This window comes from Panicum virgatum, chromosome 9K (assembly GCF_016808335.1).
Source record: "Panicum virgatum strain AP13 chromosome 9K, P.virgatum_v5, whole genome shotgun sequence".
In the NCBI taxonomy this organism is placed as follows: Eukaryota; Viridiplantae; Streptophyta; class Magnoliopsida; order Poales; family Poaceae; genus Panicum; species Panicum virgatum.
Genome location: NC_053144.1, coordinates 22,236,502 through 22,264,265, shown reverse-complemented (window position 1 = coordinate 22,264,265; position 27,764 = coordinate 22,236,502). Strand labels below are relative to the sequence as shown.

The following is a 27,764-nucleotide window of genomic DNA, read 5'->3' as shown; positions in this document are numbered from 1 at the left end:
CCCGATACCCGAATCCGAATTGACGGGAACTACCCAATCCGATTTTCCCAAATTACCCGATGCTCAGGGCTAGACGAGCTCGTCCGCTCCTTTCACTACTCACCTCGTTTCAAAGTTTCCTCTATTAGGCTATCCGCAGCGGCACATGGGAAGACTTCCTAGAGGACCCGTTTACCGTAAAATTTGCTGCAAAGGCATACTAGGAGGGGCACGGTAAACTAGCGCACACCTGTCGTTCCCTTATTTCCAGAGAAGGTTGAGGGCGCCACAATCGGCCGACGTGGTGCGGTCCTGCGCGCCCCACCCCGCGTTTGCGCCCTCCTTTGTCGCCGCCGCCATCCGCACCGTACTGGCGTTCCCCTGCTACCAGACGCCGGAGCCGTGCCCCCCCCGCCCTGCACCACTATGCCCGCCGCGCCGCTGTGCCCCGCGCCACGCACGCTCGCACCGCCGCCGCACGCGATCCAGCGCCTTGCCATGGCCGAGAGAGAGAGAGATGGGAGGAAGAGGGGGAGAGAGGGGCCGCCGCTGCTGAGATCCGCACGATCCGGCGACGCTCGTTGCAGGAAGATCCGTCGCCACCCTCCGCCCCGCCACGCGCTCACCGGACACCTCCGCCCCGCCTCGCTCGCGCCGGCCATGCGGACCTCTGCCCTGCCGCGCCACCGCCCGACTCCGAACCGCCGCCTCCGCCTTCGAGCCGCCACCTTCGAGCTCCGGCAGTGCGCAGGGGAGCCCGTGGGGAGGGAGGGGCCGGCACCATTGCGCCTAGACGCCGACTCCTCGAACTACTCTCACCGGCCCCCGCTACCTCAGTCGGCCCGAGCCCGGCTGTGTGCAGGGCCCCCAAGGCGCCCGCGGCGGCGGAGGGGAGAGGGTGGGAGCGGCGGATGGATGGGAAAGGCGGAGGGGGCGGCCGAGCTAGGTGTCTGGGAGATAGGAGATGGGAGAGAGAGGAGGGAGGGAGAAGAGAGAGTGATCGGGGAGGGAAGGAGAAAAAAAGTTCAACACGTAGGCCTCATCTCTTGACAGTTAGTATAGAGTAAAGATATAGAGACTGATTGGTTGCCCGTGCGAGGCTGGGCCAGGCTGTGCACGAGAGCAAGGCTGAGCACAGCCAGCATGTGCGCATGCAGACAAGTATGATTGGTTGCTCGGTTCATTTGAGCCAGGCTGGTTTGTGATGTTGATTGGTAGGTTGTTTAGTGGATTGGGTTCTGTGCACTGAGTTAGTCCTGCATGCACACTTGCAACCAGGCCCGCGTGGTACGCTCGATTCCGACGTTTCTCCGGAGCCTGGCTCGAGGCCTTCTTTTGCACCGCGGGAGCTAGGCCCAGTACCATATGCAATAGCTAAACAGACCTATACTGCATCACGCGAGCCGGGCTGGAAGTGAATGCTGGTAACCAATTAGGCCCATAGTAACCATAGCGAAAATTGATAAAACAACACCGGTTTCGCGCGTTGCTCGTGAAATAGCACTGGTAAAACTGCATATTTGTATAACAACACTAGTTACACATCTATTTCACGAAATAGCACCGTTTTAGGATTTAGTGTTTTCGATTAGGGTTTAATATTTTGGGTTTAGGTTTTGGGGTTTCAGATTTTTGAGGTTTATGAGTTTAGTGTTTTAGTGTTTAGGATTTTGAGTTAGAGTTTAGAATTTAGAGTTTTAGGGTTTAGGGGTTTAGAGTTTAGGGGCTTATGGTTTAGGATTTTTGAGGTTTATGAGTTTAGCATTTCAGTGTTTAGAATTTTGGGTAGGGTTTAGGATTTAGGGGTTCAGGGTTTAGGAGTTTAGAGGTTTAGGGTTTCGTAGGGTTAGAGTCTAGCTTCAGGGTTTAGTATTTTGGTGTTTATTAGCGACAGTTTGATAGTACTTTTGTTGAAACACTTCTGATGAAACCGATGCTATTATGTGAATACATGAAAAATCAGTGCTATATCGCGAACACCTGAGAAAACCGGTGTTGTTTCCTCAATTGCCCTCAGCACCATAGTGTATGATAGAGTATGATGGACGCAGGAGAAATGTAGATAGAGGCGAGAATCTTAATAGGAAATATTTTTTTTAAAAGATGAATTTAGAGTATAACAGTGCAGATACCCTTAAACCGGACTAGGATCGGGTGCAGTTGTAGTACTGACTGCAACTTTAGCTGGCGCAGCACAGATACCGTCCAAATGTGATCCGACGTCTTCTTGCAAATGAGGACTATTCATCTTCTTCCTTTCTCCCACGCTATTCTCCTTTCTCATATCTATGCGCCCATGGCTGGCTCCTCCACCCTTCCAGTTGCGCGTAATGCCGCTTTGGCTCCGGCATGTTGCACAGCTGCTCCGCTTTCTTCGGCGCCGGGGCGTCGCCGTCGTCGCAGGTGATAACCTTCTTGATGGACTCCGGCATCCTGATGACTGATGAGCGGCGCGCCGCCGTCGCCCTTGACGTACTCGCCGGCGCGGGCGCGACCGATAGCACGGCGAGCTTGGCGGCGGTGAGCACCTTGAGGGGCGGAAACCGCGGCGGGGAGCACGAAATAGGTCCGCCTCAGCAGGAGCTCCTCGGTTGGGGACATGACGGGGATCGGGAGGCCCACGAAGAAGGCGTTCGCAGAGTAGACAGCGTGGTCCGTGGCCGAGGTCGGGAGCTCCGCCGCGACGCCTCCGACCGTGAGGCAGGCGTCACCGGAGACCAGCCTCGCCCGGCGGCCCAAGTACACCAGACTCTCCGCCGTCGGCAGATGTAGGCACGGGGGTAGGGAGAGTCTGTTGCCCATGTATGTAACTCATGGACTTGAAGTGAGATTGCAAATGGATGGATGGACCGCTGAGAGAGAAATGGAAAGGAGACCGAGCTTGGAAATTGGAAGGGGAGAAGCCTGCAGCTTGTGCAGTAGAGAGAAGGAAGAAGATGAATAGTGCTCATTTGCAAGGGAGACGTCAGATTATCTTTGGACGGTATCTATGCTGCGACATCTAAAATTGCAGTTACTATTACAACTGCACCCGATCCTGGTCCCCTTAAACCCTACCCCCCCGAATCTCCTCCGGGTAAATCCAGCTAGCGTGCCCGTGGAATCCGCCGGAATATTGCATCAAGCGGCGGGGTGAGGAGGAGGCGGCGGCGGCGTCGGGTGGGTTAGCGCTGGGCGGGGTCGTCGCCGCCATGGAGGCTCAGGCGACGGCGACGGTGAAAGACGCGCTCGCCGCGCTGTATCATCACCCCGACCACAGCATCCGCACCGCCGCCGACCGCTGGCTGCAGGAGTTCCAGCACACGCTCGATGCCTGGCAGGTGCATGTGCGTGCCTGCTTCTCCATTAGATTCGCCGCTCCTTGGTGCCCTGAGCTGGGTGAGGGCTGGTTCGTGTGTCCCGGTTATTCCGGGAGTGAGAGGCTGCGAATTTGGCTGGGCGCCTAGTGGGATATGGGGGATTTCATGTTAATTCGGCCTGAACTAGGGTGAATTTTACCAGTGTCGGGAGGGGTTCTGTAACTCTGGTGTGCAATTAGGGCCGTAGGAGTAAGTGGGGATTTGATTAGATTTCGAGTGGATTTTGCTCTGATCCTCTGGTCACTGCTCATTGTGGCTGCTGCAGCTCAAGGCTGGTGGTGGTATGGGACTATGGGCAATGCAGGGAAGTTTTGGTCATGGTGTGCATTAGTTTGGAAAACTTTAAGACTTGGTCTTTTAGGTAGTGTTTCTTAACCCTGTGAGCTCCTTATAGGTTAGGTTGCTACTTGTTGATGATGCCAATCTGCAAGTTTAGCTTCATTCAAGTGTATTTTAGGACCCCTACGCGAATTTGATGGGACATGCACATGCTATACTGACAGAATGAACTTAATTCATGTCTGTAATGGGTGGCTGTGGCTATCTATGGTTTTGGATTACTGTTGTTAGGAAGTGATTCAAGACATGTAGTGGAGTTCTGCATTGACAATGCGTGCATTCACCACTTGTGGGGTACACACCAAAGTTGATGCTTGCTTGAGTCTTTTCTAATTTGTTGCTCTACTATTGGCACATAGTGTGTTTGTATAAATTTAGAGTTTCTTTTTTGGCCTGGAACCTATTCTGGATTAGATGATTTTTTTTCTTTTACATTGTAGCATGTTGCCACCGTTTTATACGTTTTTGTCAACTCTATCATATTTGAGTGTTTTCCCCATCCTCCACATGCAGGTAGCTGACAGTTTACTTCATGATGAAAGCAGTAATCTAGAAACTCTCATCTTCTGTTCTCAGACCCTCAGAAGCAAGGTAAAAGGAAGGGACATCACTATAATTTGTATGAACTATTTAGGAATGTCTATTTAACTTAGTTCTCATGGTGAGTTTAATAATCTTGAATACCATCCCATGATATTTGTAGGTACAAAGGGACTTTGAAGAGTTAACTGCGGGAGCTTTCCGATCATTACAGGATTCTTTATATGTAAGCACCATCTTGTGAAGTTTATTTACAGATTATCAATGTTATAAATTGCGGAAAGCAGTTAGCTAAGGCCACTTTGTAGCTCTATTGTGGTTTGCAACCTCAAAGGTGACTTAATATAGTATTTGTACAAAATGAAACGCATAAAAATGATTTATTGAAATATTTAGAAGTTGAGTCATTAGTCTGACTTCCAAAAGAAAGCAATATAAGTGATTACAGAATGAAACAGTGAACAGAAATCTACAAAGACTCTAGTTGCATCAAACCATGCTAATTTACAACTACAGACTTCGAAACTAAATACTCTGCCTGTTCTCAAGCCCTTAATTATTTCCCTCGCTCCCAGTAGTGGGCCAACACCATCAGAGTTGATCATCAATCCAAGGCTTTACTACAAGGGCACATTTATATTTTTGGGCAGTAAACACCTTTGAGGTCTTTCTATCGCTTCATAGCCTGCCAAACAGCCAAACCTTGGAAGTCGTCTGCTGTGGAAATATCGAGGTAGACCTACCGCTACCTTGGGGTTGATCACTAGAACAATTGAGGATATAATTTGTGCCTCTTTGTGTTTTGCTATCAAGTAAAATCAGCTTTTGGAGCTCTATTACAATGTATATACTCTTGGTTTCTTTACCTTGTTATAAGATCTGATATTCTGGTTGACCTTTTAAAGAGCTTTGCTACGTTCCATTTTTAACTTGGTGCATTTTCAGGTGTTGCTGAAAAAGTTTAATAAGGGACCAGCAAAAGTTAGAACACAGGTAAAAAGATAGAATTAAGCAGATATTGTAAATTTTAACACAATTAATGTGACACTACCACTCTTTGGATCATCTTCAGATTTGTATTGCAATTGCTGCTCTGGCTGTGCATGTACCTGTAGAGGACTGGGGAGCTGGTGGAATTGTGAATTGGCTAAGCGATGATATGAAAGCTCATCCAGAATTTATTCCAGGTTTCCTTGAACTGCTGATAGTTTTGCCGCAGGTACATAGATGTTCTTCATTCTTTTTCTCAAGCACAAACACTTCTATGTTACAGAATGGTGTTTAGCCACTACCCCCTAACCATCACACACACACGCACGCGCGCGCGTGTGTGAAAAATGGTGGTCCTTTTCTGTACATACAAGGGGATTTAGTAAAGAAAAATCAGTTTTGCAAAGCTTTCTGGTCTAAAAACCACTGAAAGAATACTTTGGTAATGTTTACAATGCTTCCATCAAAATTAGCCTCACTTCTGTCATCTCTTGCCATCCCCCCTCTTATCCAAATCGCTACACTCCTTCCATGGATCCGCAGATCTATGGCCACACATGCCAAGAGCATGATCTAGGATGCCCGTGCAACCAGTGCAAACCAGCCTGGCCCTGCCACTGCCAGCCTATCTTCCTGCACTTGAGCTTCGGTACCTTTTCAGCCACCTTACATAGATGGCTAGATCTGTTATAGCAAACCTGGGCGTTTATGTTAGATACTCTTCTTGCTCATAGTGTTACATTAAACAAAGATTTATTCATCATAGTGTTATATTAAACAAAGATTTATTCATGTAACTTTTAAGTTACCAACAATGATTCAGGCATAAGACCGATATATTGTTATGTAGTGTGTTGGTCTTGGTAAAATTGAACTTTGTCCATTGTTGTGCTTACAGGAAACTTCTAGTTATAAAATTGCAGCTCGTCCTGAAAGGCGCAGACAGTTTGAGAGTGACCTTTGTACATCTGCAAATGTTGCTATTAGTTTATTAACTGCTTGCATGGCTATTGATCAGCTGAAAGAACAGGTAAATTTCCTCCTCTTCCACATTTCCTTATATGATCCTAAGCCTTAGGTGTCTTCTCAAATACCTCAGCTTTTACCCCTTAGGATTTATGCTGCATAAAGCAAGTTGTGCTTGCACGTTCAAATTTTTAGCAAGAGCTTAGCTATTCATTTCCTGCCTGCTCTCTTACATGCATGTACAAAGTTCTTCCATGATTTGGTCCTTTAGGGGCTACCATCCTTTCTTCCATATATTAGTAGTTGTCCTTCAGTTACTTTGATGGTAGTCAATAGCTTTCCCCAAGGAGCTTGCAACCTCCCTAATAACTTTGGAGTCATATTCTAGTTGTTGGTCCTTACTGCTTATACATATAACATATTCTGGCCGCAGCATATAATGTGCTGTCCATTTATTTTTGCATGTGAAAATGTGATGTCCACTATGTGTCTATGTATAAGGTAACTCAAATGTGAGTTGACCGACCTTTCTATTGTTACATACAGCAAATACCAAATCTTCATGTTATCTTTTGTTAGGTGCTGCATCGAATTTGGTATTTTAATGTCCTTTTTCTGAAACATAGAAGTAAACTACAATTCTGAGATACATTTCAGCAGTGAGACAATAACCTGCGTTTAAAGTTTATCTTTGATTGTTCCTTTGCAGGTTTTGGAGGGATTTTCTTCTTGGCTTCGTTTCTGTCACGGGTATGAAGTTTCTGGTGTTTTGACAGTCATTCCTTGACAGTCATCCAGAAGTAGTTGCTGAAGCTGTAAATAGATATTGGCCAACACTCAAAATTATCTTTGATCAGTAAGTATTGTACCATGGAGTTGTTGACAGAAGTTTTTATTACATACATGAATGATCTCGTGAACTACTTTATCGAAATACTCTTATGCACAGGCGAGCATGGGATACACGTACCATGGAGTCAGTATGTTGATCTTGCAAATTTGCTGTAAGTTTATAGCTTATTTTTTTGTTGGATATTAATTCTTTGATATAATTTCTGCTGAAATCGGATGCAAATACTATCAGGAATGCATTATGGAACAATTATCTTTTATCAGACATGTAGTTTGAATAACTCTGGTTCCTCATATTCCTTGTTTTAACTGTTCAACTGAAAACCTTGATGAAAATCTACTTGATGCGTTTGAGGGGAAAAAAATCTACCTGATGCTTTGAGTAGTGTGGAGATGGGCAATGTACCAGGGTGTTGGCCCAATAATCTGATTTCTCTTAACCCAAAGGCCCAAATGGCAGTCTTACATATATATAAAGGCCAAGTCACCTCTTTAACCCTATTACTACCTAAGCGGCCACAGGAGGCCAGTAAATCCACCGTGTGATCCCATTGACGGTCGAGATCACCATGGGGGGGGGGGGGCAGCCCTATCTAGTAATGTAGATAGATACATAGACGCACATTGTGAGACTTATCTATTATCTAACACAGGGTGCTTGGCATAAAGGTGTGTCAGGTAGTTTGTATCACTTGAAATTCTGGGCTTTGTAGTGTTATGGGTGTGTTCCTTAGCCTGGACCAGGAGCACACCATCAAGATAGGATTAGCTAGTTCGTTTGCTATTTCTTCTCGGTTGGTTACTTTCGTTATTTAGGTTTAGCCATTAAGTTAGCAGGTTGTTGGTTAGTCGGCTCTATATAAGAAGAGCCTGGCGGATCGTTGTAGTCAAGCAAGAAGAACCCTAAAAGTAGTCAGAGCTTCCAGAAGGAGGGCGACAAACAGGTTGTTCGTGCTATCCCTAGTCCTACCTTATCATGTAGCATACTGTTCCAGTTATTATTGCGCATTAATAAAGCTGTGCCCATAATATTGGAGGAGATTGCAAATAAGCTCTGTTTTGCTATATATATACATTTATGCTTTTCATTTCTAGGAAGAGCAAGCAGATTACAAATATCTCATGTGGTACTTCAGTACCATTTGGATATTCATTATCCGTTGGCTCATGCTAACATGCTTTATCTGGTGAAGACCCCCGGACATACCGGACTCCACCGGCGTCATCGATACGGGTAAACCAGACCTTGAGCTCATTGGATGAGATTTGGCACCACCAAAGCTGCGGCCACCTTCGAGCTGGAAGGGGGTTGGGCTCCAATTCACCGTCAGCTGCAGTTGTCATGGCTTGTCCAGTATCTCGCGATGACCTGGTCAATCAATGGCATTGACTTTGAGCTGGGCGCCCTCAGCATTGATGACGAGAGTTTGGGACAACAGGATTGGGCCAGGGGATTCTACAGTGCTGCTACGTGTGCTGTTTTCCTGAGTCAGCAAGTGTTTGCGGCGTCTGCTCTACCGTGCTGCTATCTTCACTAACAACAGGCTACATCAATGTTCTGTCTCCAGTTCTGAGCACCATTGCAGCTTGAGGACGAGCTGTACCTTGAAGGGGTGGAGAAATGTTATGGGCGTGTGCCTTAGCCTGGACCAGGGGTACGCCATCAAGATAGGATTAGTTAGTTTGTTAGCTATATTTCTTCTCGGTTGGTTACTTCCGTTATTTAGCTTTAGCCATTAAGTTAGCAGGTTGTTGGTTATAGTTGGCTCTATACAAGAGCCTAGTGGATCGTTGTAATCAAGAAAGAACCCTAAAAGTAGTCAGCTTCCAGAGGGAGGGCGACGAACATGTTGTTCGTGCTATCCCTAGTCCTACCTTATCATGTAGCGTACTGTTTCAGTTATTATTGCTCATTAATAAAGCTGTGCCCATGATATTGGAGGAGATTGCAAATAAGCTCTGTTTTGCTATACATTTGGGCTTTTCATTTCTAGGAAGAGCAAGCAGATTACAAATATCTAACATGCCTATCTGGATATTCATTATCCCTTGGCTCATGCTAACATGCTTTATCTGGTGAAGGTAAGGACATGTGGAAGGGCCATGGGCATGACGATTGGTGCAATGCTTGAAGAAATCCAAACTCTTTACCAGCAACACAAGCAGTCTTGCTTCCTTTACCTATCCAGTGAAGTTATCAAGGTTGATTTATTTTTTCAAGGAACCAACTAAACTTGAATTATACCTTTTCCCTCTGACAATTCTTTTCTATGCAGATATTTGGGTCTGATCCATCTTGCGCGGATTATCTTACTAACTTGATACAGATACTTTTCAGCCATACAGTTCAGCTTCTTAGAACAATTCAAGTAATTATTCTTGCTTTTCATTTCTAGGTGACAATACCATATTGGCAGCACAAAACTTGACTGAATTGCACTGCCTATATTTTCAGGATTTTACAGCTAGACCAGATATAGCTGATGATTGCTATCTGTTAGCGTCAAGATCATAGTCACAGGATTCGGGGTCGATGCTTCGTCCCACGACCCGGGAACGCCGTTCCGATTCGAGGGTCGGGGTCAAAGTGGGTCGGTGTCCCATTCAAGATTGGATCGCGTTCCGGTTTGAGAGGGGTCGCAGCCCCATTACTAGCAGATTTAATTGGGATAAGAAGGTTAAGGGTGTGGTTTTTGTTAGATAATGAGCCGAGTACATGTACTATGGTCTAAATGTACTCTTTTTATATATTTTTTATATGCTTGTGCAGATTAGTTTCTTTATTAGTAGCACATATATAGTTTTTGTCTTTTTAAAGACGCATCGACCTGAAAATATCGATCCGGATGAATTAGGGTCACGTTCCACATAATAATTTATCGTTACACAGAGGTATACCCCCTTCGTACCACAATTTTATAAAGTGACGACCCTCGACCCCGTTCCTCGACCCGGTCGACCCAGGAACTTTGTGACTATGGTCAAGATGTATTCGTTACTGTCCCAGACTCCCAGTCTTTTTGTACCTACAGAAATGTTTCAAAGATTGGTTGACTGTGCAATGGCTGGTATAACTATACAACACAGGTAATTGCCTGAAGATAAAGTACATTTGAGGAAGACTAAGATGCTGAGTTGGCTTAGCTCTGAAATGCTCTATATATACAGCAACAAGGTCCTTATTCTTACATATAAAAAACATTTCAGATTTGATCTAAGTTTGAGCATCTAGCAGCCTTGCTCAAATGCTTTATCTATGAAATTGATATTTCTGTTTCCTGCGTTCTATTTTACGGCATTGAAGTCTAATGTTATTGCCTAACTTTTATGCAACAGGGAAGCATGTAAATCAATAGTCTTTTCTATCTGATGTCTTTGACCTTCCAAACTCATCTGATGGGGGGAATTACCGAGAATTTATTAACATAATCGTACTTCAGCGTGGTGCAACCCTTACTAGAATAATGATTGCTGCCTTAACAGGGGCATTGCCATCTGGTCGTTTGGAAGAGGTATGTTGTAAAATCGTGTGGTGTTTTCTTTGCTCTACCTCAAGGCTCTGGAAAGGCACAAACAGTTATTCTCCTGTGTTATCAAATGTTTAATTCAAATTGATACAAGGAGCAAATATAGTTCTCCTTTTTGAAGAAAATATTGTCAAAATATATGTTTCTTGTCTGGTCACAAAATTACGGGCAATACCCTTCTAACCACGTAGGAACATTGTGGATTGAAACGTCAGTTCCTTGCTGAATTGTCTCATTTAGATTCTATTTACTCACTATTTGTCCATCATTATAAGAATATAGAGAAAAATAAGTATACAGGCAAACCATGAAAGCCTCCTGCTAGACTGGTTTACTACTTTACATGCAGTTTGTGTCTAGACTGCTATGGTGATTGTTGCATTTGTGCCATCCCAGGTGTGAATAAGTCACACTACTTTTACTTCCTGTTATGTCAAATATTTTTGTTTATTTTCATCCCTACGTATGTACAATCTACTGACTTGGTCAGTCCATTTCAAGTGTCAAGAGTCGTCCTGTGGTAAAAGTCTTGCTTAAGACATGAAATTACTAACTGCACTGTGGCATGCAGTCGGCCATTTTGCATAAAATTGACATGCAGATACCAATTGTAGTGGCCTTGAACTTGACTGCTGGACCATGGATGATGGATCTCACTACTCTGATATTGGTTTGCTATAGTTATCCTTGATAATTTTCTTTTGCCAAAGCTAGCCATTTACTTGCACTTGCATGAGTAAGAGTTACTGGCCGTCGTTAGGTAATTTCTCGTAACCCTGCTGAAAAAACTCAGCAAAGTAAGGTAACATGATGATAGTTGTTGGATGTATTCATATTCTTTTTCATGGAATTTGGCAGGTATCTTATGTTCTGCTGTCACTTAGCAGAGCGTTTGGTGAGAACATGCTGAATTGGGCAAGGGAAAGCATTAATCTTACAACCACAAGCCCTAACAGATGCAGAACGCTTGCGTTTCTTGAACATTATATCTGACGCTGCATCCGGGTCTAGTCTTCATACCACAACAGATAGATTTGGGGAAATTTCAGATGTTTGTAGACGAAATAAAACTGTGCAAGACCTGGTTCAAAGTGCCTTGAGGCCTCATGATTTGACCTTCACTGTGGTTCCACAACAGCTGTCATAACTGGATGTCTCTGCAAGGCAAGTTTAGAAGGCCACTTGATGCATGTTTTCAGTTCAGAAAGCCACTTTGAGTCGGTGTTGATGCAAGATTCACATCATCGCGAGATTTTTTTTTATTCATACAGGTTGGAGTTGCAGCGCTATGCAGTTCAAATTTGTTTAGAGCATAGATAGGTCAGTAGCCATTGTAATTATTTCATGTTCCGCCTTTGTACATGTGCCATACATTGTGTATGCGGGGGATAGAAGTTCTGTTGTATTATCTCGAAAGCAGTGTTATATTGGCAGCTCACACGGAATGGTGATCTACCATGGGCTTGATTTTACGTTGGCCGGCCAGCTTCTTTTTTGTAAAGTGAGGTGGCCACCAATTTTATTACCGACTGCTGAAGGGTTTCAGGAAGATCCTGTTTCTGTTCTCTCGATCCCATGTATACTTATTATGCCGACTGTATAAGCCCCGGCCCAAATGTGATCGCCTTCTTTCTTGCTGAATAAACACTGTATAACTGCACTGGAAGGTGTCCTTGAATCAAGGGCAGACGTTTGAACCTTTTCTTTTTGTGATAAAACGTTTGACTAATTAGCAACCTAGCAGTGCAGTACGTGGTGTACAATGGCATGGCATCTCTCGCATTCAAACTTAACCCTGCTTGTTCTAGTCGGGTCCAGTGGCCCAGGAAAGGCCTTTCTATGAAACAAACTGGTCGTGGCGTGCTTACCGTGACTCGCTCGGTCACTTGCAGTTTTTTTGGGATAATCGGGGGAGTCTACTCTAGCGCGCACGGCTGGCCGCGATGCTGTTGCAGAAGCCAGAAGCTGTCCCGCTGCTGCTCCCACATCTTTCACTGCCACCTTTGGCTCCGGCGCCGCCCCTGGAGTTTCCGCCATCGCCCTCCGCCGCCGCCGCTAACTAAGCTCACCGCCACGCCACCCGTCCAACTCCGCCACCTTCTCGCCCCCGCTATCGGCCGTCGCCCACTAGATGTCTAGCCCCGCCTGACTGGCGGCACTCCCGTGCAGCCTCACCCTCCGCCGGTCAACCCACCACCACTTCTGGGCTGCTGCCACCCCTTTCCTCCTCGGAATAAGTCTATTTTACAACCTCAAACTAGTCAAGAAGTTTGTTTTTCAACCTCATACAACGAAACCGGGTAACATAGGCCCTCGAACTAGCAAAACCGTCCGAATCACCCCCTCGAGCACTGTAGCAAGCTGTTTTGAGGGCAGTTTTGCTACAGTAACATTTTCGAATTTCTGGAATTTCACACCTCTCAATTAAATAAGAAAGAAAGCATAGTTAATATTGTCTAAAAATCATGATATTTTTTTGGGAGGTAGATAAAAAGACAAGGAATTTATTTTGGCTAGATGTGATACATTAAACATAATGAAATTTGAATTATAAAATTTTAAAAATGGGTAGAATTTAAAATTTCTTGAATTTTTGGGTTAGCTAAACCTTTGATAAAAATGAAATAAAAATATGATAATTCATAATTTTTTATTTAGTTTAATAAGGTATTTTTTATTGGCCCAAGTTTTTATGAAAGTTTTTGAATTCCTTCGCAATGCTCAAATTTGAATCAAATTTGATTCCTCAAATTTTAATTTATGAATTTTCTATAGAACTTGGGCCAATAAAAAGTACCTAACTAAACTAAATAAAAAATTATGAATTATCATATTTTTAATGCATTTTTATCATAGGTTTAGCTGACCTAAAAATTCAAGGAATTTTGAATTCTACCTATTTTTAAAATTTTATAATTCAAATTCCTTTATGTCTATTGCAGCACATCTAGTCAAAATAGATTCCTTGTCTTTTGATCTACCTCCCAAAAAAATATCATGATTTTTAGACAATATTAACTATGTTTTCTTTATTATTTAATTGAGAGATGTGTGAAATTCCAGAAATTCGGAAATTTTACTGTAGCAAAACCGCCTTTGGCTGAGTCAGGGTTGCTTTTCAAACGGTTTCGTTAGTTGGAGGTGTAGGATGTCCGGTTTCGTAGTTCAAGGGCCAAAATCGGACTATCGTGATAGTTCAGGGTTGAAAAACAGACTTTTTCCTTCCTCCTCTAAGACCGTCGGCTATGCCGACAACTCAGAATTCTAATGGTTTCGCCAGCTCGACCCACACTCCGGTCGGCGCCGGCCGTTCGGCCCACCTACCACCCCTCTCCCTCCCCTTTCCATAGCTCGCCGGCTGCCGTCCCCCTCCCTAGCTCGACGTAGAAGATGAACAGGAAAATCAGATGTGCAATGAATAGAAACTGCGGGATAATCCGGCATGCAAAAAATTGAACATGTGCCTACTTGTCTGTTCAGGAGACCTGAGATGACTCGAACGTGGTAGACGACTAAACAAGAGTAACACGACAATTAAACGCATCACCATTCTACGTATGTAGCAACACTTGCCGATTCTGCAGTGCTGCACCCTGATGTAAGAATGGTCATGGCGAACTCGATTGATCGGTTGAAGGACAAAGAACCGGACATGCACGGCCGCAAACAGGCGCATGTGACCTAGTAGAAGCAAGCGACGTACGATCGCATTCTGGCTGGCCATCTAAACTGACGGACACGACCGGGCAAATCGAGAAACACCCCGTCCATGTCTCCCTCTCGTATAACGTCGAGATAGCACGCGCGCAGGCCGGCGATCATCGACACCGACCGATCAGGTGGCAGGCACACGCGCACACGACGCTGTTGCAGCACACGAACCGCACGATCGCGTACGTCCCGTCCATCCGGAACTCTCCCCAGACATGTCGCGAACAATCAGTCCAGCCGCCGGCCCGGCCGGGCAAGACGACGCCGGCCAATCAGATCAGCCGGATCCGTCGTCGTCGTCAGCACACGCGCCGGCACCTCCGGGACAGGCCGCCCGGGGGGGACGCATCGCCTCGCACCCGAGCGCGCGCGCGCGGCCTCCGGAGGCAGCCCCGGTCGGGTCGGGTCGGGTCGGGTCGGGTCACGGACGTCGTACGCCCATGGGTGGCTGGCACGTACGCGCTCGGCGTACGATTTGGTAGACAGCCATCACTGTGAGCGAACTGTGGGGCGTGGCTCGTTTTTTCTTGCGCTCATTTGCACTCGAGACTCGCGAAGTCGGTGTCGAGTACTATGCGGTTGCCATAAAAAAAAAGAGTACTATGCGGTTCTTGCGATTCTAGGGCACGTCGTGTGACCGTGTTTAGTTGTCTCCAGTAAAATTTTTGAAAAAACATTTTTTATATTTAAAGTATTAAATATAAATTAATCATAAAAATAGTTATAGAACTCGTCTGTAAATTACGAGACGAATCTAATGACCCTAATTAATTCGGCATTAGAGGTTGTTTACTATAGCAATTTAGCGTCTAATTACAGTCTAATTAAGTTCATTAGATTCGTCTCGCGATTTGCAGTCAGTGGTCGCAATGTGTTTTTTATTTCGTCTAGATTTAAATCTCCATACACATGCCGGATTTTTTTTTTGGAATTTTGATTTTTAGAACTAAACACAGCATGGCTCTAGCTGAGATGCTGACTGCTGAGGCAGCAGGGCTGGTGTTGACCGGCGGCTAGATGGTCTTCTCGTTTCTCGGACGAGATCGATGACAGGAAGGAGAAGGATCACTCCAAATTATTATAATATAAGGTTCAAAATTGTGAAGATACAATGAGCCTAACACCTACTAGGTTTCTAGCTTAAGGTTCCATATTAGCGAAGGTACACCTGTTTACTAGAATTTTAAGAGCTTGTAGCGGAAGGGTGAATTTTTTCTATTAGACCAATCCCAGTGGAAATGTTATTAGAATGTCATGGACATTAAATTTGTTGACATGACAGCCTCATTACGAAGAAAAAAAGAAAGAGAGTGTCATGGGATGTGAAAAGAGTGTCATCACCATCACACTCCTCCGAATCAATTACCTAATTTACAAACTTGGTAACTGTGCAGATGACGACACTCCCACTGAGACTGGCCTTACACAGTACAACTCAGATATTCACAACCACGCACACCCACCAACTATGAATACACATATGTAAATTTTATCCTATGAGCATCTTTGAAGATTGCATGAGCCGACAAATTCTCGATATTGATATAGTCACCACAGGCGCCTCGCTGTCGACGGGGTGTTGCTTACCACTGAAAGCACAACGTCATTAAATTCTGAAACATTCACTTTCACGAAGAGTCGAACCCAAAATCTGAGGAGCTATTGAGATTCCTGTAACTACACGGCTATATGCTCTTTCGCGGAAGGGGTGCGTAATTTGTGACTTTTTGTTCAACAGTTGATGTGGTTATTTGTTTTTTTGATGTCTATAAATTTACATCTTAATGAATGTGTTGCTGCCACAAGTTAGCTAGAGTCCTTAGATTCTATTATTGATCATAGTGAAAGCTGGAAGCTTGAAGTGATTCAGGCTCCGTTTAGTTAAACCTAGCACACCTAGAGCTATAAGAAAATCTTGGATGCACGAAGTACTAAACGAAATTTATTTGCAAATTTTTTTCACAGACGGTGCAACTTTCCGCGAGAATCTAATGAGCATAATTAATTCATGATTGCCTACAGTAATGCTATAGTAACCATTCTCTAATCATGCGGTTAAAAGTCTCATTAAATTCATCTCGCGAAGGAGCGTAGGAATTATGAAGTTAGTTTTGTAAATTACTTTTATTTAATACTCTAATTAATGATCAAAATAATTCTTATTTTTTTAACAGCACGGCATTTGAGTGCATGTTTTACACGTTCTATTTCTCGTTCGTATAGCACAACTACAATGCAAGATTCAGGGAATAGCGCTTCATCTGAGATCAAGCCAATCGTTAGCGAGCAACTAAACATTTGGGCACCGCCTGGGTCGTTTGCAGCAGCTGCCCTAGCGCCTGCATCTCAAGCTACAGTACTGTATTGTACAGTGAAGCACCGGGGTGGTGGTGCACCGACAGTGGCACAGAGAAGGCCTCTTATCACATCACGTCACGTGCACGGCGGCCGCATATATATGGCAACATGTAAAGCCAGGCGCATGCGTACAGGCGGCCCCTTGTTATAGTAACACGCCGTACGGCGTCGAGTCTCGCATCGCATCGCCCGGCGACCGCGTCTCATCATGGGCACGTCCTTCAGCCAGGCCCGGGCGCCCGGCGCCCCTGTCCTGCCGGCCGACTGGTCGCCGCTGTCCCGCGCGGCGCGGTTACCTGTCGCGGCTCGGAACAGGGCTGGGCAGCACGACGGGCACGGTGCGGGATCCACCAGGCCACAGCTCCCATACCCTTCTCGCGCGCGTTCCCACGACTATCGAATTTTTACATACTAGTAACTGTTTACTAATTATGAATTAATCATGAAGTAAGTATGCTCATTAGATTCGTCTCGTGATTTACAACCCATCCGTGTAAAAGGTTTTGTAAATAGATTTTATTTAGTACTCCGAAATAGGAAGATTCCCTTCCATCCATAGCCATCGGATCGCGATCGGACGGCCGAAATAATTTTGGCCGACGTGGCCTGTCTGGCCGGCGGCATAGCCTCGGGGCTTTAACATATAGAAATTATTTACAACTCATCCGTGCAAAAAGTTTTGTAAATAGATTTTATTTAGTACTCCGAAATAGAAACTTGGACCGTGATTAGATTCAAAAATTTTACCCAAAAAATATCACATCGAATATTTGAACATATGCATGGAATACTAAATAAAATTTGTTTACAAAACTTTTTACACGAATAGATTGTAAATCGCGAGACGAATCTAATGAGCCTACTTAATCTATGATTTATAACAGTGATACTAGTAACTGTTTACTAATTATGAATTAATCATGAAGTAAGTATGCTCATTAGATTCGTCTCGTGATTTACAACCCATCCGTGTAAAAGGTTTTGTAAATAGATTTTATTTAGTACTCCGAAATAGAAAGATTCCCTTCCATCCGTAGCCATCGGATCGCGATCGGACGGCCGAAATAATTTTGGCCGACGTGGCCTGTCTGGCCGGCGGCATAGCCTCGGGGCTTTAACATATAGAAACTAGTAACTGTTTACTAATTATGAATTAATCATGAAGTAAGTATGCTCATTAGATTCGTCTCGTGATTTACAACCCATCCGTGTAAAAGGTTTTGTAAATAGATTTTATTTAGTACTCCGAAATAGGAAGATTCCCTTCCATCCATAGCCATCGGATCGCGATCGGACGGCCGAAATAATTTTGGCCGACGTGGCCTGTCTGGCCGGCGGCATAGCCTCGGGGCTTTAACATATAGAAATAGGTACGTAACATTAAATACAGTTTAAAAAATAATTAATTATACGATATAACTATTTCATACTTGTTCCGTTTCAAATTATAAGACATTCTAATAATTTTGGAGGGTCAAAGTCTTTTATATTTAACTAAATTTATATAATGACATTTATTATATAAATTAAATATTATTAGATTCTTTATTAGTTATATTTTCATAGTACATTAATTTGATATCATAAATTTTTATATTTATCTCTATAATCTTGGTCAAACTTGAGATTGCTTTGACTCTCCAAAATTCTTGGGATGTCTTATAATTTGGAACGGAGGGAATACGAGATAAATTTTTTAAACCTAATTAGTTCATGATTGAACATTAATTATCAAATAACAAAGAAATATACTACAGTATCAAAACTCAAACTTTTTCGCGAACTAAACAGAAAAAGAAATTGTACTTATTGTTCGCTGTAGTGAAAGATCGAAGGTCATCGATCCATCCCATTCGGTAGTGGGGGTGTGAATTGAGAGTAGCTTTTTTTTTTAATATTGAGAATTGAAAGTAGCTAATTGCCGGCTGCTACGGCCCAAACGCGCGTACAGTGAATATGCTGTGACGGGAACGGAGTGGACGGATGGGATTGACAGACGGAGTGAAAGATCGAAGGTCATCGATCCATCCCATTCGGTGGTGGGGGGTGGGGGGTGGGGTTCGATTCATCTCGTGTCAATTGAGAGTAGCTTGTTTTTTATAATGAGAATTGAAAGTAGCTAATTGCCGGCTGCTACGGCCCAAACGCGCGTACAGTGAATATGCTGTGACGGGAACGGAGTGGACGGATGGGATTGACAGATGGATGCGTGGCGCGGTCGGGAGTGGGGACGTGTCGGTCATCGGATGGCTCGTGGTCGTCCCTTCACGCCGGGGCCAGGGCTAGGCCGCTGGAGTGTGAGTGCGACGATGTCACCTTGCTCGAGCTCCACAACCTCCATCCCCAGGCCAGCTGAGCCCGGTAGCCCGCTTTCTGCTCCGTCGCGCGGGTTTCCTACGGTTTCGCGAGCGCCGGGCGTTTGCTCGTTCCATAGGGATCGACGGCGGCGCGCTCGTACATACGTACGCACGCGCAGGTTGGGATCGAGCCCTACCTACGCCGAGAGGCTACGAGTTGGACCCCGTACACTAACAGGAGCAGGGTGGGCACCCGCAAAGGCTCCCCACCCCCAAAAATTTGGATCCCCTAAATCATGTATTTATTATTAGTTAATTAACTAATTAACTACAGAAAAAATAAAAGGCCCACTAAAGCCCATACTAGATGTGCAGGACTTTTGGCCCGAGTCGGAGGAAGAGAGGAGAGAGGGAGAGGGAGAAAAAGAGAAATGACTAAATGAAACCTAACACTCGACATACATACATACATACATATATATATATATATATATATACATACATATATATATACATATACATATATATATATCGTAGACAGTCTACGGACCATCCGCTCTCCCGGGGTGGACCGTCCATGTTTCAATCGGACTCCATTTGGACCGGTCGGTCCGGAGTATCAAAGACAATTTTCGGAGTATCCGGACTAAAGTTTGGAAGTCTGAACCGACATCTAGAGTATCCGGGCCAAAGTTCAGATGTCCGAACTGGCATCCGGAGTATCCAGGCAAATTCCAAGAGTATCCGGGCCAAAGTTCGGACGTCCGAACTGGCATCCGGAGTATATTCGGGCATTAACCTAGAGTTTTCAGGTTTTCTGATCTTGCTACCAATTTTGATTGTCAACATAACTTAACCCAGGCGAACACCGCCTCGATTAATCTATTAACTGAGACATTTTATAGGTTAATAGAATAACTACATCGGTTAATAAAAAATGACTTAATGTCTAGTATTAACCGAGACGATTGAAACTTCTGTCCGCCTCCGAGACCATTTTAAAGGTCGCGATTAATGTTTTCTTTAGTAGTGAGAGCAACAACAAAGCAGAGGTGCCAAAAGCAGACACCACATCGAAAGGACGAAGCCGATAACGTTAACCACAAAGGGAATTATCAAGACCAACAGAGAAGATGTTGCTGTAGCTTAATGGCAACCCGGCTTGCAAGACTAATGATGTTGGACATTGCGGAGGTTTAGGTCCTCCCTACGCACCGGACGCGACCCTTTCGCTGCAAATCCACTGCATCATAAGTCGCAGTAGGTTGGCATTTAAGGTGCCCATCACCGCCGGTTAGTGTCTTGAACTGGCGGTGTTGGTGTCCCCATCACCATTGGTTCAAGAAACAACCTGGTAGTGACCAGCACTCATCGCCAACTGTTAACACACTCGTCATTGTCGGTTTATGAACCTCCCATCACCGCCAGAGGTATAGAGCCTCCCATAACCATCGACTTAAATCTAACATCCGAAAACCGGCATTGATAGCTATTTTGAACCGGCGGTGATGGGGCACTAGCATCTTTTTCTTTTTGCGTTGATAATGGATGAATAGAAGCAATGTGCATGTTACTTTGGTGGCTAGAGAAAAATAGAGAGGGGTGCTGTACTTTATGGATTTTTTGTGGAAGTCGCACCCAGTCTTCTCATATATATAGCTCCGACCCTGAATGAAACGGACTTATTATATACTAGCAAATAACGGAAGGAAAGGGCAAACAAGTTGGCCGTGCCTGCCTGCTGAAAGACCTAACCTAACCCAAAACCCCTCAAATCATTCATAATAAATAAACAAAAAATGAATAGAAGGTCTTTTTCCACGTTATTAGTTTCTCATAAAATCACGCTGTGTGCACCTCCCTCGCTCTATGTATCGACGACGCCACGACGGTGAGGTGTTGACATCAACAAACAGGGTGACACGTTCGACTAGTTCTTGCATTAACGCACGACAGAGGCCTGTTTAGTTTCCACCCGTAAACACAAAAACGCAAAATTTTGCGAATAAATCTTGCTAATTTGAAGTACTAAATGAAGTCTATTTACAAAACTTTTTGCATAGATGGGCTGTAAATCGCGAGACGAATCTAACGAGCCTACTTAATACATAATTTACAACAGTGATGCTACAGTAATCATCCGCTAATTATTGATTAATCATAGATTATTTAGCATCATTAGATTCGTCTCGCGATTTACAATCCATCTGTGCAAAAAATTTGTAAATAAACTTCATTTAGTACTTCAAATTAGCAAAATTCTATCGAAATTTTTTTTGCGTTTACACCACTGGGAACTAAACACGGCCAGAATCAGATGCAGCCCGCCCGTGCTTCACCGCCGCACACCCTTTCACCGCCGCCTGCGACTCGCCGCCCGCCCCTTCACCGCACCACCGCTTCCATGGAGTTCGGCGCCCGCAATTCACCACCACTGGAGTCAACCAGCTTGTACGTGTTCATGACCGGACCACATGAAACGATGCGGACGGCGCACCTCAATGTGCCAGCGACAGCATCGGGCCGGCTGGCCGGGCCTGCGCGTTTGTGGCCCGGAGCCAGCAGGGAGCGGAGCAGCGGATGGCGCACTACTAAAAAAACTAATTAACCGAAGCATTTGAGAAGGCCTGTGATTAACCAAGACGATCATTTTTTATTAACCGAGGCGGTTAAACAAACCGCCTCGCAAAATAAATTATCCAAAGCGGTTATTTTATTAACTGAGGCGGTCAAAAAAATTGTCTCGGTTAATCATTTACGGAGGCGGACATGTATAAAATGTCCACATCAAAAAATTCGGCCCAGCGCAAATGAGCCCATGAACCCAATTGCTGAGAACACTATATAATATAATGAAAAGAAAACCCTAACTCTCCTATCTCTCTCTTCCTCTCCCAGTTCCACGCCGCACCCTCCTTCCCCTCCCGTCGACGACGCCGTGGCGGGGGCACAGCGAGGGCCCGGAGCGGGGAGGCGGCCCAGAGCAGTGGCACGGCGGCGGCCCGGAGCAGCGGAGCGAGGCAGTGGCGGATCTCCTCTCCCTTGAGCTTGGCCGGCGCTCGGGAGGCTAGATCCAGCCCAGACGCGGGTGGACGATCCGACGACGGAGCGGGGAGGCGGCCCGGAGTAGAAGTGCGGCAGAGCGGGGCGCGGCGGCGAGATGGGGTCAGCGGGCTTTTCCTTTTTTTTTTCTTTTTTTAATTAACCGACATGGGCAGTAAAAACTGCCTCGGCAAATCATCTATTAACCGCAACCCTATGACCGAGATGTTGGTGTTGACCGGGGCAGATTACCATGGGATAGGTGCGGGCGCCTAAGTGCAAAAATAACCCTCCTCTATCCCAGCCATCGGATGAGCATCATGTGGTCTTGACCGAGAGTTTCTAAGTTTGCACAGGATCTCTGGTTTCCATCTGATAAGCTGCCCTATATATAGGCGTGGCTTAAAACAAAGACAATATAAAATCCCTTAAATGCACAGTGAGTGTGAATGTACCGAACAAGATGACAATGTACCGAACGCGAATATAATTTCTAAAAGCATACAAGAGTCCCTAGTCCCTACCCAACGGTTTATCAGTTTCAGAGATAAACTAGAAACATTGTTCATCTGTGCAAAAAAAAAACCATAAAACAGAAAAAATTAGATAAACCAGAAACCATTTCTTTAAGAAATAGAATAATCCGGCGCTAATCAAGTCATAATCAAAGAAACATTGTAGGTTTGACAAACTAGAAACATTATTCATCTGTACAGAAAACCATAAAACAAAAAATCAGATAATATAAACCAGAAACCAGTTCTTCAAGAAATAGAATAATCCCGCCCTAATCAAGTCATAATCAAAGAAACATTGTAGGTTTGGTTAGGAGGACCCAGCAGACCTTCAAGTCTCATTTTCCGGCAAGAACTGAGTATAATCTCCATGTTCCTAATATAAACGATAAGAAAAACACGTACGTATATATGTTCACATACAGTTCTGAGCTGAGTGCTGTTAAGACTCGAAGTTTCAAAGTGGACAGGTCAACCATATATATGTAATCTGATCTAGAACTATGCACAACCATAATCTAGCAAGTACATCATGTAACAAAAGTAGCATGCCATTAGTAGAGAAAATAAGGAGACTCTTAGGACCTTGAAAAAGAGCCAACTACTAAGATCACACAACAAGTATAACAATTCTGGGTAACCAGAGCCAAATAATCGTCTCTAGAAAAATTACGGAAATACTTCATCCATCAGTAATAATTATAGTTCATTCTAGTAGTTTTGTCATAAGTCGTCAATTTCTTTAACTTTCACCGAACTTCTATGGGGAAAAGCACAAACATTTATTTGCAACATCCAATTAATTTCATCAAATCTACTACGAAACTTGTTTCGATATTGCATTTATTTGCTACTACATATGTTGATATAATTTTTTCTATAAATTTGGTCAAAATTAGAGCAGTGTGTCATAGAACAAAGTCGTAAAGGCGGCGGGGTAGTTTGCTAAAAGCCTAAAATTACTGTTCAAACTTCAAAAAAGAGCAATCCACTCCACACCCGTTGGTTCAAATAACATGCGTTTTGCAGCAGCTAGCTATGCTAAGAGAAAGCGACAAACGTGCGTCCCAGTACACTGAGACACTGAGGCTCAGGGGAGACTGAAACGGAGGTTGCAGCCTATTAACCCATGGACAAACGGTGAATGCAGGGGGAACGCGTCATCCCATCCTTTGCAATGCAAAAAAAAAAAAGCTTTACAGCCATGCTCTGATTTGATTTGATGGGAGCAGGCAGAAGAGGGAGGCAGTGAAATCAAATGGACATGTACAAGTCAATGTCCTTTTTCTTTTTAGGGATAAGTGGAGTACTGAACTGAAGCACCGATAAAGAAATAAAGCAAAGCTTGCAGTCTGGCTCAGCTGGTACTCCTATCACACTGCAAAGCAAACCCCGGCTGCCAAATAGTCATTTGGCAAAGAGGGTGCAGTAATGCAACCTGACAAAACTTCTACTTGAAGGGCCTTCTACCTGCTACGAGTAGAAAACTTTGCCTGCAGCCAGGCAAAAACACGGTGCATCCACTGCTCAGTAAAAGCAAGGGAGCTACAAACTGAAGCTCTCGTTTGAGAACTAGAGAAAGAAATTAACCTGTTCTTCTCATGAAATTTTGCTAAAACCCCATGAAAATTCATAACTTTCAAACATGCCATAAATTGTAACTGCACTAAAAAATACATCAGTAATACTAATACCACACAAACAAATGAATAGCAACGGGTTCTCTCGATCATTATCCACTATATCCTCAATTTTGGTTGTTTGTTTTGGGTTTATTCTGACTTATTTTAGCTTATTCACTCTCACAAAACACTATTGAATCAGCCAAAATCAGGGATTACCTAGCAAAACTAATAATCTGCTGCTACCATATAGATACGTCCACATTCCAATCGGCCGGCCGTATCTCCTTTGCAGGCACCCATAAGATGACCAGGCAAGCCTAGCTACTTTGGTATTAGCAGGACAAGAACTACCATAAAAAGCAAAGGAAAAAGAGCCCCAAAAGAGCGTATCGTAGCAGGCGGGCAGCACGGCAGCAGCAGCAAGCTAGCATCCGCCATCGCCCGCCCCCTATCTGCACGCCATGGCCAAGTTTGAACTAACCCACCCATCCATCTGTGACCCACTGCAACAGTACGTTGATTCCCCGCGTGGACGACAGGAACTGACATGACTCACCGCATCACACACCACCACCAACTACTTGTGGCAACACCAAAGACCAAGAACAGAATCCACCACAAGAGCAAGTAGAGAACACTTCACACACATTGGCAACCGGTTATGTGCTACTAGTTGCAAGAACAAGAGGAACTGAACTGCAGCAGCAAGAAATCAATTTTCACCAAATCGACCGAGTAGTAGCCGCCGGCTGATTAATTAAAATTCCAAAGCCATCAAGCATGGAGCAAGCTAGCATATCATCACAAGTTCAAAACTGCAGCAGGAGGCATTACAGATGGGTGGAGGAACTACCAGAAAATAGCAGATCGATTCATCAAGAGTTGGGAAATGATCAGATCGAGAACTGACCTAATTAGGAGGCAGTAGAAGTAGTTTGATCCAGTAGCAATACCAGCAGCAAAGCATATGAAATATATAGGAACTAATTTGTAGCAGCAGTAGCTGTGCTAGCAGTAGTGGCAGCTAAACTATAGCTACAGATGGATAGATAGTAGTAACAGCAAGAAGCCAAGAACTAGAGAGGCCATGATGGTAATAGTAGATGATCGAGGAGCTTCCGCTACCTAGAGAGCGAGCGAGCGATCGAGTAGGGCATGCGGTAGCATACATGGGGTGGGCCGGGGGTGCGGCCTCGCGAGCAGCTCCGGCGTTTCTCGGCCCAGGGCGGTCACGCCGCGGCGCCGGGCGGCGGCGGCGGCGGCATCTGGTGCTCGTAGTGGTGGGAGTGGCCGTTGCCGTCGTGGGAGGAGGAGGAGGAGGAGATGACGGCGGCGGGGACGGGGTGCGCCGGGGCCTTCTTGCGCTTCTTCTTCTCGTAGCTGACGCCACGCGCGCGGGACTGGTGGTCCCGGACCTCGCGGAGGTAGAGCCTGACGGCGCGCGCCCCGAAGGGGTTGTTCTCGGGCCGCCCGCCGTTCTCCTCGTAGGCGGCGCGCAGCCGGCCGACGAGCGCGTCGAGGCTGCCCCAGGCCTGGCGGAGCGGGCACGGGCAGGGCGCCGGCGGCGCCGGGTGGCCGAAGAAGGGGCAGGCCGGGGTGTGCACCTTGGTCTTGCCGAACTGGTCGAGGTAGCGCAGGAACTCGAGGACGTGCGCGCCAGAGCACCGCGCCAGGGACAGCGGCGGGCGGTGGTTCCGCAGGTACTGCCCGAACGTGTTCCAGTCCCGGCGCTTCTGCGACTCGTACCGGCTCGGCGACGCCGCCAGCGCCGGCGACGCGCCCGCCGCCGGCGACAGCGCTAGCGCGCCCGACGCGCCGATGCCGCCGCCGCCGCCTCCGCTGGTGTCCGAGTGCGGGCTGTCCGGGTGCGGCACCAGGTCCATCTGCCAAAGCAACCAAGAACCGGCCAGCCGATCAGCACCAAGCCGCGAGCAGCGAGTGAACTAGATGAGATCTATCTATTTCGGACTCGGTGCCCGTGGTCCTGTGAGAGAGAAGAGAGGGCGGGCGGGGCGCCGCACGCGCGCGCGGGAGCGCTATAAATAGTGTTCGCGACCACCACCACCACCACTACATCACTTGCCTCGCCCCGCCTCGCCTCGCCTCGCCTCACTTCTTCACTTGCCTGGCTCCCGCCCTCGTCTCCTTGGAGATCGAGCCCCCGGCCGGGCAGCCAGCCAGCCAGTCCGGAGCAGCTAGCTAGCGCCGCCTCCAAGATCGCCGCAGAGGCCACGCGCGCGGGGCAGGCGGCGGATCGAGCTCGCTCGCTGACGGCGTGCGAGCTTGGGGTGGGAGGAGGAGGAGGGGGGAGGGCAGGATGCGGGGGTGGGGGCGAGTATTAATTGGCGGCGCGGGGGGGAGTGGGGGGCGCCGCGGCACAGTGCAGGGCTGCTAGTGAATTGGGGGAGGAGACAGTGTGCCGTGAAAGGTGATGTGACCGTAGAAAAAAGAGGTTTCTAGCGAGGGGTATGTTTAGATCCCAAATTTCTCCAAATTTTCCATCACATTGTAATCACATCGAAATATTAAATATAGCAAGTGACTCATATATGAAGTACTAAATGTAGATAAATAAAAAAACTAATTGCATAGTTTTGATGTACGTTGCGAGACGAATCTTTTGAACATAGTTAGGTCATAGTAGAATAATATTTACCACAAACAAACGAAAAATGCTACAATGTGCTACAGTGTTTTTTCCAGCCCTACAGTGCTTTTTTCATGGGACTAACCACAGCCGAGCTCATGTTTGGGTTGGAGTGAAAAAAAAATTCGCGAAAATTTTTTAACCACTAATTTCAAATATTAAATAAAATTTAATTATAAACTCAACTCCAGAAGAACAATCTAATTATAAACTCATGTTTGGGTTGGAGTGAAAAAAATTAATTATCGTTATTAGATTTGTCACAAAAAATTATATCTATTTTTGAAAATATTTTATAAATATATTATATTTAGTATTTTATGTATATAAAATTTTCTTTTCGCGAAATTTGTACAGTAGGAACTAAACATTGCCGATGGTAGGGACGGTGACAAGTGAAATATCATCGGTACGGACCGGGTTTTTTTAAAAAAAAAATCTGCTCCGCTGACGACGGGGCGGCCGGGATGGGGAGGGGAAGAGGGAGGCGGCGGCGGCCGGGGACGGAGTTGGAGGCGGAGGGACGCGCGTGCGGCGGGTGCCGCCTGGCCGAAGCGCCGGCGGGGGCCGGTCGCTGCCACCGGCGCGGGAGATGACGGTGGATTGTCGGTGGAGGATGTTGGGTGGTGCTATGCAGCTCTTCTTGTTTAATTTGACCCAGATCGCGTCGGTTTATGGAGAACCATCTGGGCTTACGCGAGATCGCGCGCTCCATATGTTTGTCCTTACGTGCTTTGTGTGTTAATAGCTTTATATGCATGCCTCTCTAACAAATTATTGTTTACTACAAACGTTGTTTTAAAAAAAAGGAATTTACATTGTAATTTGTAAGACCAATCTTAGTGGGAGTGTTATAGACATTAAATTTACTAAAATGTACTGATAGTATGAGGAGAAAGAAAAAAGAAGTGTCATGAAATGTAAAAGGACTCTTTCCCATTATCTAAAAAAATGAAATATGAGACACGCACAGTTTTTAAGATTCTAGTCTAGGTAACTGTGTCGATGACACTCCCA

The 27,764-nt window shown here is 45.5% G+C and overlaps 1 protein-coding gene and 2 pseudogenes across 2 annotated transcripts; 1 reads left to right on the top strand and 2 right to left on the bottom strand.

Moving 5' to 3' along the window:
- Positions 1–2,246: 2,246 nt before the first annotated feature.
- LOC120647828 lies at positions 2,247–2,781 on the bottom strand (annotated as a pseudogene).
- Positions 2,782–3,016: 235 nt separating this feature from the next.
- LOC120650785 lies at positions 3,017–12,101 on the top strand (annotated as a pseudogene).
- A 12,715-nt stretch (positions 12,102–24,816) lies between these two features.
- LOC120650783 (protein G1-like5) lies at positions 24,817–26,424 on the bottom strand. Of its 2 annotated transcripts, none has more exons than XM_039928049.1 (2): positions 26,184–26,424; positions 24,817–25,983 (listed from the first exon to the last, which is right to left on the bottom strand). In XM_039928049.1, the coding sequence occupies exon 2, from the start codon at positions 25,981–25,983 to the stop codon at positions 25,330–25,332; it is 654 nt and encodes a 217-aa protein (XP_039783983.1). In that variant the 5' UTR covers positions 26,184–26,424; the 3' UTR covers positions 24,817–25,329. The 2 variants fall into 2 exon arrangements, with proteins under 2 accessions (XP_039783983.1, XP_039783984.1); XM_039928050.1 differs by having other exon boundaries at positions 26,226–26,423.
- Positions 26,425–27,764: the final 1,340 nt, after the last annotated feature.

What these genes read in the sequence shown, in the direction of transcription:
- LOC120650783 (XM_039928049.1), bottom strand. Translation starts at nt 25,983, where the DNA reads ATGGACCTGGTGCCGCACCCGGACAGCCCGCACTCGGACACCAGCGGA.